At 37.0% G+C, this 14,812-nt stretch overlaps 2 protein-coding genes across 4 annotated transcripts in view; one reads left to right on the forward strand and one right to left on the reverse strand.

Annotated features, from left to right (window-relative positions):
• The window catches only part of UBAP1 (ubiquitin associated protein 1), a 67,150-nt gene that overhangs the window by 39,155 nt on the left and 13,183 nt on the right, over positions 1-14,812 (reverse strand). The window lies entirely within an intron of this gene.
• On the forward strand, positions 2,168-2,663 carry LOC122709938 (small integral membrane protein 8). Its single transcript, XM_043927306.1, has one exon. It carries the CDS (start codon positions 2,223-2,225, stop codon positions 2,514-2,516), a length of 294 nt encoding a protein of 97 aa, XP_043783241.1. The 5' UTR covers positions 2,168-2,222; the 3' UTR covers positions 2,517-2,663.

Genomic DNA, 14,812 nt, shown 5'->3' on the forward strand with positions numbered 1-14,812 from the left:
TTCATCAATTTGGGATGGTTTGGAATCAGTCAAAACTTCTGAAAGAAAGAAGGAAAAAAAAATTCAGGGCTTCTTCTGTAAAAAGAGACGCCTGGAGTAAATGATCTCTGACAATCTTTTCAAAACCTTTAAGGGTCCAGACACATACTTTTATAACTTTGTACTTCAGTCATCTTTATAGCATATATATATAAGGGGCTTTCCTGGTGACTCAGATGGTAAAGAATTTGCCAGTAAAGGAAAATCTGACAGTAAAGAATCTGCAACACAGAAGACCCCAGTTCAACCCCTAGGTCGGGAAGATCCTCTGGAGATAAACTACCCACTCCAGGCTTGGGCTTCCCTGGTGGCTCAATCAGTAAAGAATCCTCCTGCAACCCCGGAGACCTGTGTTTGATCCCTGGGTGGGGAAGAGCCCCTGGAGGAGGGCATGGCAACCCACTCCAGTATTCTTGCCTGGAGAATACCCCCGGACAGAAGAGCCTGGCAGGTTACAGTCCATGGGGTCGAAAAGAGTTGGACACGGCTGAGCGACTAAGCATACACAGCATATACATATATGTAAGAAAGATACCAGAAGACTTCACATTCTTACTTATGAGGGCACATAAAAACATGTAATCACTTGTTGAGTCTATGACTCAGTAAGTGTACAGAGTCCACACCCATGTTTTTCTGAAGGAGAAACTGGTTATTATTTGACACTAATAATACTATTTCACTCTACAAGAAGCCAACACAAAATAACTGGTTAATGTAAAATACAAAGAAGCTAATTATCATACCAGACGCTATTAATCTGAGCTGAAAGAAGTAATCACAGACATAACTTCTCTGTCCTTTCGGCAGTCTTCACACTCAGTGGGTTACATCATTCTGACTGTCCCAGTCATGTGAAATCTGAATGATTTTTTTCCCATAGAAACAAAGAAATAACAGAGCTTTGTTCCCTAAACTTAAGAACTCATACCCTCAGGCGAACACTGTGCAGTAACAGGGAACAAATAAAGATGGCACAATGTCATAGAATATCAAGGATCTGAGGTTAGAAGGTTAGGGTTGCTAAGTAATTTCACAGGCAAATAAAACACCTTTCTGTAAATATAAGTACCAGAATAATTTTATTTAAAGTTCTATCAAGTCTTTAAGAAAATAATTATTCCAACACATAAATTATCCTTAAATTATCCTAATGCAAAAAATGGAAGCAGACAAACACAGCTTTGCAGTTTAGTTTTTTTTTTTTTTTTGCAGTTTAGTTTTATACAGGATTTATTTATTGCCTAGCTTTCTCCCCTAGGCTTTAAGCACTGCAAGTACAAGAACCACTTTGGTTTTGTTCACTATTTCACCAAACATACTGCCTGTGAGTAGTGCTCAGTAAGTACTGAATGTTGCCAAATTTCCAAGCTATTATATAAGATTAGCATAATACTGACACCAAAACTTGACCAGGGAAGGAGAAAAACAAGAAAATAAGAAAGAAACCTAGGCATGGGTGCTAAGTTGTTTCAGTCGTGTCCAACTCTTCGAGACCCCGTGGACTGTAGCCCCGCCAGGCTCCTCTGTCCATGGGATTCTCCAGGCAAGACTACTGCAGTAGGTGGCCATACCCTCCTCCAGGGAATCTTCCCGACCCAGGGATCGCACCTGGGTCTCCTGCACTGCAGATTCTTTACTGTCTGAGCCCACACATACTTATCACTAATTTCTAATTAAAACAGCAGTAAACTGAACTAAACAGCAGATTCCTGCCTGTAGGATATTTTTCAGGAGAAATTAGTGCTGACTTCAACACAAAATTTCAAAGGAGGAAAAAGAAAAAGGGAAAATAGAAAGGAGGGAATCTATAAGTTAAAAAAAAGAGCGTAAGAGATAAATCTAAAGCAGTCACAATATACAGATTTATTTGGATACCAGATCCCAATCCAAATAAATTGAGAAAAAAAGACAAAACAATTGAGAAAATATGAACACCCACTAGACATACTAAATAATAAGTTAAATTTAAGGTAGGATAATGGTATCAGTTTTTTTTCTTTAATTCCTATCTTTCAGAGATACCCCAAAATATATTTACAATTAGAAAGCTACATCTGGGATTTGTTCCAAAATGACTCTGAAGAGGACATGAACATGAAACAAAATCATTATAGTAACTAGATGCGGCGGCGGGGAGGGGAGGTGACCCCGCGACAGGTATTAAATCATCATCAGTCAAGATGTCTTCAGCACCCGAGCCTCCAGCCTTTAAACAGGAGCCGCCCAAGAAGAAAGACCCGGGAAACGCAGGGCTCAGAGGGGTCCGCACCACAGCCTTATTTCGAGCTGTGAATCCAGAGCTCTTCATTAAACCTAACAAACCTGTAATGGCTTTCGGATTGATAACCCTTTCGCTTTGCGTGGCTTATATCGGTTACCTACATGCGACGCAGGAGAATAAGAAGGACCTCTATGAAGCTATTGATAGTGAGGGACACAGTTATATGAGGCGGAAAACCTCTAAATGGGATTAACTGAGCTGGTTGCTGCAGATGAAGGTTTCCTGGGGACTCTGAAATCTTCAGCTGAAGATTAGGACCGCACAGTGTCTTCTTTCTTATTCCGGAAGATGCTGCTGAGGAGGAAGGAGGGCGATTGCAGCCAGACCCCTGGAGTGAATGTGGTCCTTTCAAAACGGAGCCCTTGTCACATTCTTCTTCCCAGAGGAAGAGCTGTTCAGTGTTTTAATTTTTTTTTTTCAGTGTTTTAATTTTATTAAATCCTCTTTTAAAAAGTGCCATGAAAATGGAAGTCATTTTTGTAAATTATAAAGTTCTGTCCAATAAAAGTACTGCTGCTCTTAAATTTGCATGGTATTGTTAATATTTTAAGGGGAATGTACATTTACACTGTAAATGTACAATGTTGTGAAGGTTTAGTTTTGCTATTTGCAAAGGCAGTGTTCTCTTTCTACCTGGTGAAGAAGAAAATTATTATAAATTATTGTAAAGCCTGCAGTTAAAAACAGTTTTTATAGGGTTACAGATGGGTCATATATTTCAGTTTTCCATTTCAGCTAACTTTGGTCCAGATTTTTATTTTAGTTGAAAAAATACTCCCACTCAATTACTAAAATAAAGATTAAATGAAAGAATAAAAAAAAAAATCATTATAGTAACTAAAAATGCAGTATAATTTCTAAAATTTGTGAATTACTATACTGCACACCTGAAATTTATTTTTTAAAAAAGGAACAAAAAAATAAAAAATTTAAAAAAGGAACAAAAAAGATTAACAGCTGTTACAGTTAGATCTACATTTATAAGTTTAGAACATTATAAAATAAAGAACTAAAACAAAAAGATGTTACTGCCATAGTGTGAAATGACAGAGGCTGCAAATAATCACATTTTAATTTTATAAATTTTCTAACTTTAATTTTCTAAAACTACGCATTAAACCTAACTCATAATTGGCAACCATCATTATCAATAATCTATAGTTTCAGCAAATGCTAAAACTAGTGGGTTCAAGTTCCACAAGAGTAACAGCATATGTATGTGGTCTCAAAGTATCTCCCCCCAATATATTTTTTTATTAATTATAGTGGAGAAAACAGTAACTTTCTCTTGGCAGACACCACTTTAACCAAGTGACCAAAACTGATTAATAACACCACCAGTAACAAGACAAACTGACGCCTCCATATATGATATACTGAAAACACATCAATTCTGCAGTATTCCTGCCAAAATTTAATCTATCATGAGAGGGTATCAAACAACCTGAATCTAATCATGAAGAAGTATCAAAACAAACTGATCTTGAAGGACAGTCTATAAATGATCTGTACTCTACAAATACATCAAAATCATGAGACCAAGACTAAAAAACAGTTTCAGATTAAATAAAGTCAATTTAAGTGACAAAATCACTAAATGTACTACATGATCTAAGATGCTTTTCTGTTGCTGAGAATATTGCTGGGCAATGGGTGACTCAATAACAGTTAATTTCCTGATTTTGATCATTAATATGTGGCTACGTAAGAGAACATTCTTATTTTTAGAAAGCACACACTGTAAAGTAGTAATAGGGTATCATGCCTGCTATATTTCAAGCAATCATGAAAAAGATAGGATGTATAATGTAAATACAAACAGAGGACAGATAGATGACACAGGAGGAGAATAAATGAAGATAAAAAATATGAAACACTTCAGTATCTCAGTAGAAGGTATACAGGAACTCTTTGTACTATTATTGAGAGTATTCTGGTGAATCAGAAATTGTATCAAAATAAAAAAACTTAAACTCAATAAGCACATATATTTGCACGGTTTTTTAATCAGGAAGGATTCATACCGAACTGTTAACAGTGGTCAGTTCTGGGAGAAAGTAAAAAGAAAGCTTTGATGTTCTGTTTTCTATACTTAGGTAATTTTTATTCTGGAGCTGAAAAATTCAGTAACTGAAACAAAAAGTTCACTAGATGGGTACAAGCGTAGATGTGAACAGGCAAAAGGAAGAATAAGCAAACTTAAGATAGAGCAATGTCTATAAAGAAAGGAAAAAGAATAAAGAAAAGCAAACAGAGTCTAAAGAACCTGTGGGATGTCTTTAAGCATAACAACATCCCTTTACAGGAGTCTCAGAAGAGAAAGGACGACGGAAAGACTATCTAAAAATATAATGGCCAAAATCTTCCCAGATGTGATGAAAACATCAACCTACAAATCCAAGCAGCTCAATGAACTCCAAGGAGAATAAACTCAAAGAGATTCAAATCCAAACACATTATAACCAAACTGCTGAATGACTCTTTAAAACCAAGAGAAGGAACTCATCATTTACAAGAGAGCCTCAATAAGATGAATAGCCAATTTCTAATAAGAAATTATGAAGGACAGAAGACAGCAGGATGACATATTTAAATTGCAAAATAAAACAAAACACTGTCAACCAAGAATACTGTATCTGGCAAAAACTGTCCTTCAGAAATGAGGGAGAAATTGAAATATTCTCAGATATATAAACCTGAAGGAGTTTCTTGCCAGTGGACCTGGCCTACTATAAGATATGTTAAAAACGCTTCAGGCTGAAATGGCAGAATACTACACTAACTCAAAACTCTAAGAAGAAATAAAGATCTTTGCTAAGGATACATAGGCTAATACCTTTTTTGGTTTCCAACTCCTCTTTTTTCTTGTACAGAATTTTTTTTAATGCACAAGAATTATTATAAATCTATGTTACTGTCTTTCCATGTCTGGTTTATTTTACTTACCATAATGTCCTCTAGGTTCACTCATGTTGTATATAAAGTTGCAGTCTGTGACAACAACATTTAAAAGGGATAGGATGGAACCATATAGGAAGGAGTACAGTCTCCATAAGATACTGAAGTGGGTTATCAGTTCAAACTAGACTGTTAAAAATTTAAGATGTTAAATATAATCCTCAAGAGAAATTAAAACATACACCCACACAGACAAAGTGAAAACAACCCAACTGTCCATCAACTGATGAATGGATAAATAATATGATATACCCACACAATGGAATATTATTTGGCAATAAAGAAATACTACGGCATGGTTAAACAGAGAAAACATGCTGAATGTAAGAAGTAAGTCAAAGAAGACTACATATTACGTTTTCATTTATGTGAAATATCTAAAATAGGCAAATCCACAAACAAAGTAAATTACTGGCTGCAAGGGGCTGTGGGAAGAGAGTAATAGGGAATGAATGTTAATAGGCATGAGGTTTCTTTTTAGGGTATTGAAAACTCTCTGGAACATTTTCAACAGACTGCAGTGGTGGTTTTACCACACTGTGAAAATACTAAAAACCACTGAACTGTACACTTTTAATGAATGAATTTCGTGGTGTATGAACTATATCCTAACAAAGCTATTTTTAAAAATGCAGCCCTAAATACACAAGAGGACAGAAGGTAGAAAAAACTACCACAATCAAAGTGTTTCAAGCTCAGGATCAATGGTTTTAAGCAGTTCCCAAATCTGTCTAACAAGACTTTCTCAGGATAGAACTGAAATAATGAAAAAGAGAAATAAAACCTCTAACAGCCGGTACTCACCTCTTCCAATTCAAGAGGTGCGTACCAAGAAAAATGCACTCATAAAAACTGAAATCTAGACACATCATAAAAATTTAGATCGTCACCAGATTTTTTAAAATCTGAGTTAAAAAATAGCTTCCAGATAGACTATGGTTATCTTCAAAGGAAAGTAAGACTAGCCTCAAGAACTTTCACTATCAACAGCTGAGGCTATAAAAGTATGCAGCTATTATCTTCAAAAAACCTAATTAAGAATAGTTCTAAGGATTTCCCTGGTGATTCAGTAGTTAAGACTCCACCTGTCAATGCAGGAGACAGGTTCAATCCCTGCTCCAGGAAGACCCCACACGCCAGGGGCCATCCTGTGGAATGTGCACCTGTGCCACAACCACTGAGCTGGTGCTCTAGAGCCCACGCTCTGCAACGAGAAGCCACTGCAAGGAGAAGCCCACACACCGCAACTAGAGAGTAGCTCCCTCTCACCCCAACTAGAGAAAGCCCTGCACAGCAACAGAGATCCAGCACAGTCAAAAATAAATAAAATAAATAATAAATAAAATATAGTTCTAAAATTAGAATCCTAGTATCCAAATGAGTTGGCAAAATGAAAACATTTCAACATCCAAAGACTGAAAATTCACTATTCATTGATTTCTCCCTGAAAAAAGAAGAATCCAGATAAGTAATTCAGCAAAGCATAAAATTAATCTAAAGTAGGTGAAATGTGGAACATCAGAAAAGGCAGTGGGCAGGGACTTCCCTGGTGAAAAGATGGTTAAGAATTCACCTTGTAATCCAGGGGACACAGGTTCCATCTCTGTTCAGGAAACTAAGATCCCACAGGCCAAAGAGCAGCTAAGCCTTGAATTCTGAGATTGCAAGCTCTGGAGCCCTCACACCACAACTAGAGTCCATGTACTGCAATGAAAGATCCCGAGTGCCACAACTAAGACCTGATGCAGACTAATAAATATTTTTTAGAAAGAAAGAAAAAGCAGTGGGCAGATAAATCAGTAAAATATATCTAGTCCAAGGTAACTCCCAACATAAAAGTAATAGATCTGGAACTGAAATCTGAGATGACCTAAAATGGGAGAAATCTGGGAAAGGAAGAAGTAAAACAAACTTGTCTTATTGTAGAGATCACATACGCAGCACACATAGATTTAACGTATTAAAAATTACATATAAAAATTTTAACAACAACCAACAGGAAAAAAGGAGTAAGATAAGCAACTTTAAAGTAACTAAAGAAGTCAAATATAGAAAATTCATCAAAAGGAATAATGATTTTGAAAAACAAGAAAAAAGGAAGGAAAACAGAAAATGTAGAATAAGAATAAAACTAAATATATTTTTAATCACAATTAACATGAAAAAATTTACTCCCTCTGTTCAAAGACCAATTTTCAGCCTGAATTCCAAAAAGAAAAAGTATAAAAGATAAGCCTTTTAGAAAATGGGAACACACAAGTGAGGAACTGTTATGGAAAAGATAACAGTGTTTCAAGTCTAGGAAACAAAATCAACAAAGGCTCCTCATCCTTTGAAAATTGTCAACTAACATATTTTGCTTCAGATTACTGCATGCAGCAATTAAGATAACAAAATTATTGGCAACTGTGATAAGGTAGCTTCTAAAGCTGAAGGTACATTCATGTCTACATTGACTTGTGAGTCCCTGAAAATCAAATAGTAAACCCTCTAAAGGTGAAAGATTTTTTTTAAAAGGTAGATATAATTTTAGCATACATATGTACTAAATCTTTTGAAACTCCTCTCAAAAATAACCAAAGCTCTACCACCCTCCAAAGAGTGTAAAAGTATCCCATTAAGTTTCTCCTCTCACCATCACATAATTTTTTAAAAGTCATAAAAAGAATGAGAATACTGGCATATTTTATTTTAGGGTAAAAAATAAAATCACAGCAGATAAAAGTGTCAACAAAGTGAACTTTGTACATTAGCAAAATATTAATATTACCTTTTCATATCCATGTTGAATAGAAATACAAATCCTACCAGGTTACTGGACCCAAGTTGCTTAAATATAACATCCCAGTGTCTAACTGAAATTTCCAACTACAAAGTCACAAATATGACATATTGGTTTGCTGTACTACAGAAACGGAAGCTTCTGTTAAAAGTATATTTAGGAAATTCCAAACATAAAGAATTTGCTTAATTTGCGGCATTTATATAACACAGAACTATTTCTAAGGCAGATATAAACGTAAGTTGTAAAAATCCTCATTCCCTAATACAATAATATTATGACCTCTATCAACATAGTGTACAAATTATCCAACTATGTACAAGCTAGTTAACTTACCTATAATGCAACTACTGTATATTATTTTCACAAAAATTAGAAACACTGACAACACTGTAAGCAAGAACAGTGGTCTGGAAAGCTACCTAGAGCACAATGAAACCATCAGTGCCTGGACCCATATTAAAAATCAGAATACCACTGATTTCAAATTTTAAACATGTCAATTCTTTTCTAAATAATAATTAAGAAAAACAGAAGAGAAAAAATAATAAAGCCAAAAGTTGATTCTTTGCAAAGGTCAATAAAATTGATAAAACCCCAGGCTAAGCTATTTAGTAAAAGAAAACAAAACGCCTGATTTCAGGAATGGAAGACTTCTGAACATCACTATAGAACTTCAAAAGACCAAAAGAGAATACAATACAGAATTTTATGCCAAAAGTTTGGCATTTTAGGCGAAATGAACCAATTTCACAAAAAACACAAACAACCAAAGCTCACCCGAAATGAAATAAATAGCCTCAATAGCCCTATACCTTTCAAAGAAACTGAATCTGAGGTTAAAAATCTTATAAAGAAAACTCAGGGCCCAGCTGGCTTTACTGGTGAAATCAACTATTCAACACACTGTTTCAAAATATTAAGGAGGAAGGAATAATTTCCAAATCAGTTTATAGGGCAAAAAATTATCTTGATACAAAAACAGCCAAGACATTCCAAGAGAAAACGATAGGACAATATCCCTCCTAAACATCAATGCAAAAATTCTTAAAAGTTTAGTAACTCAAATCCAACAACATATAAAAGTGTACCATATAGGGACAAAATTGAGTTTTTCCCAGGAATGCAAAACCGGTTGCATGTATTGGTTGAATATAATTAAAAATAATTGGTTGAATATCTTTTTAAAAATTTAATCAGTGCACCGGCTTCCCTGGTAGCTCAGAGGTAAAGAATCTGCCTGCCAAATCAGGAGACACAGGTTCAATCCCTGACCCGGGAAGATCCCACATGCCACCGAGAAACTAAGCTGGTGTACCCACAACTACTGAGCCCCCAGGCCACAGCAGAAGCCCACACGCCCTAGAGGCTCTGCTCTTGCAACAAGGGACGCCACCGCAATGAGAAGCCCCTGCTCACCACGATTAGAGTAAAGCCTGAGCAGCAATGAAGACACAGCAGAGCCAAAAATTATTCAATATAAATAACACTAAAAAAACACTAGTCAGTGCAATTCACCATATTGACAAATAAAGAAAAACTATACAATTATCTCAAGAGACACAGAAAGTTCATTTGACAAAATTCAACACCCATTCCTGAAAACCTGAGTAAACGAAGAATAGAAGGGGATTTCCTCAACTTGATAAAGGGCATATATTAAAAAAAAAGCCTACAGTCTACATCATACCTAACGGAAAAGACTTTCCTCTTAAGTTCAGAAATAAGGCAAGGACGTCCACATTCCATCACTTTTATTCAATCTTGTATTGGAAGTTCTAGCCAGTACCAAAAAAAAAAAAAGGAGAAAATAAACAAGAGGCATCCAGATAGGAAAAAAAACTATGAAACCTTATTCTGGACAGCAAGGTCTGTAGAAAGTCTAGTGGAACCTACAAAAGAATAACAGAACTAGTAAACTAAACACAAGTTTAGCAAGATTAGAGAACATAAGATTAATACGTAATTATTACATTTTTTTTTTTTTTTTTTTTTTTTTTAATTATTACATTTTATATCCCAGCAATGAACACTCAGAAGCTGAAATGTTAAAAATCATCATGTACAGTTTCAGTTCAGTTCAATCATTCAGTTGTGTCCGACTCTGCGACCCCATGGACTGCAGCACACCAGGCCTCCCTGTCCAGCACCAGCTCCCGGAGCTTGCTCAAACTCATGTCCATTGAGTTGGTGATGCCACCCAACCATCTCATCCTGTGTCATCCCTTCTTCTCTTGTCTTCAATCCTTCCCAGCATCAGAGTCTCTTCCAGTGAGTCAGTTTTTTACATTAGGTAGCCAAAGTATTGGAGTTTCAGCTTCAACATCAGTCCTTCCAATAAATATTCAGGGTTGATTTCCTTTAGGATGGACTGGTTGGACCTCCTTGCAGTCCAAAGGACTCTCAAGAGTCTTCTCCAACACCACAGTTCAAAAGCATCAATTCTTTGGTGCTCAGCTTTCTTTATAGTCCAACTCTCACATCCATACATGACTACTGGAAAAACCATAGCTTTGACTAAACGGACCTTTGTCAGCAAAGTAATGTCTCTGCTTTTTAATATGCTGTCTAGGTTGGTCATAGCTTTTCTTCTAAGGAACAAGCGTCTTTTAATTTCATGGCTGCAATCACCATCTGCAGTGATTTTGGAGCCCAAGAAAATAAAGTCAGCCACCGTTTCCACTGTTTCCAGTGGACAACAAAATACTTTAGACTGGGTGACTTATAAAAACAGGAATGCATTTTTCACAGTTCTCAAAGCTTTGGAAGTTCAAGATCTAGGCAAAAGCAGATTCAGTGTCTGGTTACAGACTGCTTCCCAGTTGTTGATAGTTGTCTTTTTGCTATAACCTCACATGGTCATGGAAGGGGGTAAGGGACCTCTTTTATAGGGTACTAATCCCATTCCTGAGGGTTCCTCCTCATGACCTAATTATCTTCCAAAAACCCAATCTCCACATATCACCACATTAAGGATTAGGTTTCAACATACAAATATTGGCATACACAAATTTTCAATCTATAGCAAAGACCTAAATAGATGGAGAGACAGATATACCATGTTCACAAGTTCTAACTTAATATTTTTAGGGCATTGATTCTCCCCAAATTGATCTGTAGATTCAATATAACTGCAAACAAAACACTAACATGCTTTTTGTAGATAGTCTAACAAGCTAATTCTAAAATTCACAGAAAAATGTGAAAGGCCTAAACAGCCAAAATAACACTGGGAAACTTCCTGATTTCAAAATTATACAGTTATCAAGATAGTGTGATGGCATACAGACAGATAAGTAGATCAAAAGAATAGAACAGAATTCAAAATCAGATCCTCATACACACAGACAAAATATTTTTAATGTGCAAGAACAAATTCAACAGAGAAAATGTAATCTTTTCAACAAAAGGTGCTGGAACAAATAGATATCTATACTGTTAAAAAAAAAAAAAACTTCCATTCATAGCTCACACCACATATTAAAAAATTAACTAAAAATGGACTACAGGCTTTGTAAAATCTAAAACCATACAACGTCTAGAAGAGAACATAGAAAATCTTTCCATCCTGTGATTAGGTAATCACACCTGTGATTAGTTAACATCTTAGATATAACACCACAGCACAAATCGTAAATGAAAAAATACAGCATTAAAATTGAAAACTTCTCAAAAGACACTGCTAAGAGAATAACTCTCAAATGCATGAAATATAAATTTAAATGTTTATAAGCACAGAAAACTCAGCAGTGGCCACAGGACTGGAAAAGGTCAGTTTTCATTCCAATCCCAAAGAAAGGAAATGCCAAAGAATGCTCAAACTACTGCACAATTGCACTCATCTCACACGCTAGTAAAGTAATGCTCAAAATTCTCCAAGCCAGGCTTCAGCAATATGTGAACCATGAACTTCCAGATGTTCAAGCTGGATTTAGAAAAGGCAGAGGAACCAGAGATCAAATTGCCAACATCCGCTGGATCATTGAAAAAGCAAGAGAGTTCCAGAAAAACATCTATTTCTGCTTTACTGACTATGCCAAAGCCTTTGACTATGTGGATCACAATAAACTGGAAAATTCTGAAAGAGATGGGAATACCAGACCACCTGACCTGCCTCTTGAGAAATCTGTATGCAGGTCAGGAAGCAACAGTTGAACTGGGCATGGAACAGCAGACTGATTCCAAACAGGAAAAGGAGTACGTCAAGGCTGTATACTGTCACCCTGCTTATTTAACTTATATGCAGAGTACATCATGAGAAACGCTGGGCTGGAAGAAGCACAAGCTGGAATCAAGATTACCAGGAGAAATATCAATAACCTCAGATATGCAAATGACACCACCCTTATGGCAGAAAGTGAAGAAGAACTAAAGAGCCTCTTGAAAAAGTTGGTTTAAAGCTCAACATTCAGAAAACTAAGATCATGGCATCCAATCCCATCACTTAATGCGAAATAGATGGAGAAACAGTGGAAACAGTGACAGACTTTATTTTTTGGGGCTCCACAGTCACTGCAGATGGTGACTGCAGCCATGAAATTAAAAGACGCTTACTCCTTGGAAGGAAAGTTATGACCAACCTAGACAGCATACTAAAAAGCAGAGATATTATTTTGCCAACAATGGTCCATCTAGTCAAGGCTATGGTTTTTCCAGTAGTCATGTGTGGATGTGAGAGCTGGACACCCAAAGACAGTTGAGTGCAGAAGAATTGATGCTTTTGAACTGTGGCATTGGAGAAGACTCTCGAGAGTCCCTTGGACTGCAAGGAGATCCAACCAGTCCATCCTAAAGGAGGTCAGTCCTGGGTGTTCATTGGAAGGACTGATGTTGAAGCTGAAACTCCAATATTTTGGCCACCTGATGGGGAGAGCTGACTCATCTGAAAAGACCCTGATGCTGGGAAAGACTGAAGGGAGGAGGAGAAGGGGGCGACAGAGGATGAGATGGCTGGATGGCATCACTGACTCGATGGACATGAGTTTGGGTAAACTCCGGGAGTTGGTGATGGACAGGGAGGCCTGGCACAACTGAGTGACTGAACTGAAGCACAGAAAACAAAGACAGGCAACAGAATATACAGTGATTTTTAAAAAGGTAAGCTTTTGAGTAAGAAAGATTAGGGTTCAAATTCCAGCTCTGCCACTTACTAGCTACGTATCCCTTGAACAATTTAACATGTGTAAAATGGGGATAATAATACCAACAACCTCACTGAGTAATTGTAAAGATTAAAGAAGATAATGCATATAAAGTACTTTGAACAATCTTAATCCATGTTATGCTTTTAATAAATGTTAGCTAGACAAATATCTTTAACAGTAGATATTTCCATTGGTGGAATTTTTCACCTTTATACTTTTTCTTTTTACATATTTCTGTATTCTGAGTTTTCAAAGTAATTAGTTCATATTCCAAACAATATGACTTTTAAATCCCTCAAACGAGTACAAACTAAAACAAATAAACCTAATTGTACATGAAGTTAGAAAAGTGACAACAAACAAAAAATAATTTCATGTGACTTTGTGTGTGCGTGTGTCACTCAGTAGTGTCTGACTCTGTGGCCCCGTGGACTGCAGCCCATCAGGCCCCACTGTCCATGCAAACCTCCAGGCAAGAATCCTGGAGTGGGTTGCTGTCCCCTGCTCCAGGGGGTCTTCCCGACCCGGGGGCTGAATCCGGGTCTCCTCACTGCAGGCGGGTCCTTTCCTGTCTGAGCCGCCGTTAGCGCTCAGCATTCTAACCGTGCATGTCAGCAAAACATGCAGTGAGAACACACGTAACTGCAGAGAGTTTAGGCTTTACTTCTTCTTGTTAGCAGTAAAATCCGCATTACTACTTTAAAGCTATTTTTGTATGTGCAATACAGAAAATAAGTAATTATATTTATTGTAAGGGACCAAGATTTTTTATGTAAGAGGAAAAAAAAAGGTAAAACATTAAAGAAGTAAAAACTATTCCTAAAATTAAAAAAATCAATACAAACATGTAATTTTTAAAAATATTTGTATAAGGACAGTACCATTGAGTATCTCTAGTACCGAAATTTTGAGCTCTCAATCTCATTTCTGCACTTACTCTTTTTCCCTCCAGTTTTACTCAGATATAACTGACATTGCTGTTATTCAGTCACCCAGTCGTGCCCGATTCTTTAAGACCCCATGGACTGCAGCACTGGCCAGGCCAACCTGTGCTTCACCATTTCCTTAAGTTTGACCAAGTTCATGTCCATTACACTGCTGATGCCATCCAGCCATCTCATCCTCTGACGCCCTCTTCTCCTGCCCTCAATCTTTATCACGGACTGTTCCAATGAGTCAGCTATTTGCATCAGATGACCAAAATACTAGAGCTTCAGCATCAGTCCTTCCAACGAGTATTCACGGTTGATTTCTCTTAAGATTGACTGGTTTGATCTCCGTGCCATCCAAGGGACTCTAAGGAGTCTTGTCCAGCACCACAGTTCCGAAGACATCAATTCTTCGGCACTCCACCTTCTTTACGGTCCAGCTCTCACAAGCACACATGACCACTGGGAAGACCACAGCCTTGACTATACGGACCTTTGTCGTCAAGAGTAATGTCTCTGCTTCTCAACATATTGTCTAGGTTTGTCATAGCTTTCCTGGCAAGAAGCAAACGTCTCCTGATTTCATGGCTGCAGTCACCATCCACAGTGATTTTAGAGCCCAAGAAGAGGAAATCTGTCACTACTTCAACCTTTCCCCCCTCTATTTGCCATGAAG

The sequence above is a fragment of the Cervus elaphus genome, chromosome 16 (assembly GCF_910594005.1).
Source record: "Cervus elaphus chromosome 16, mCerEla1.1, whole genome shotgun sequence".
Classification (NCBI taxonomy): Eukaryota; Metazoa; Chordata; class Mammalia; order Artiodactyla; family Cervidae; genus Cervus; species Cervus elaphus.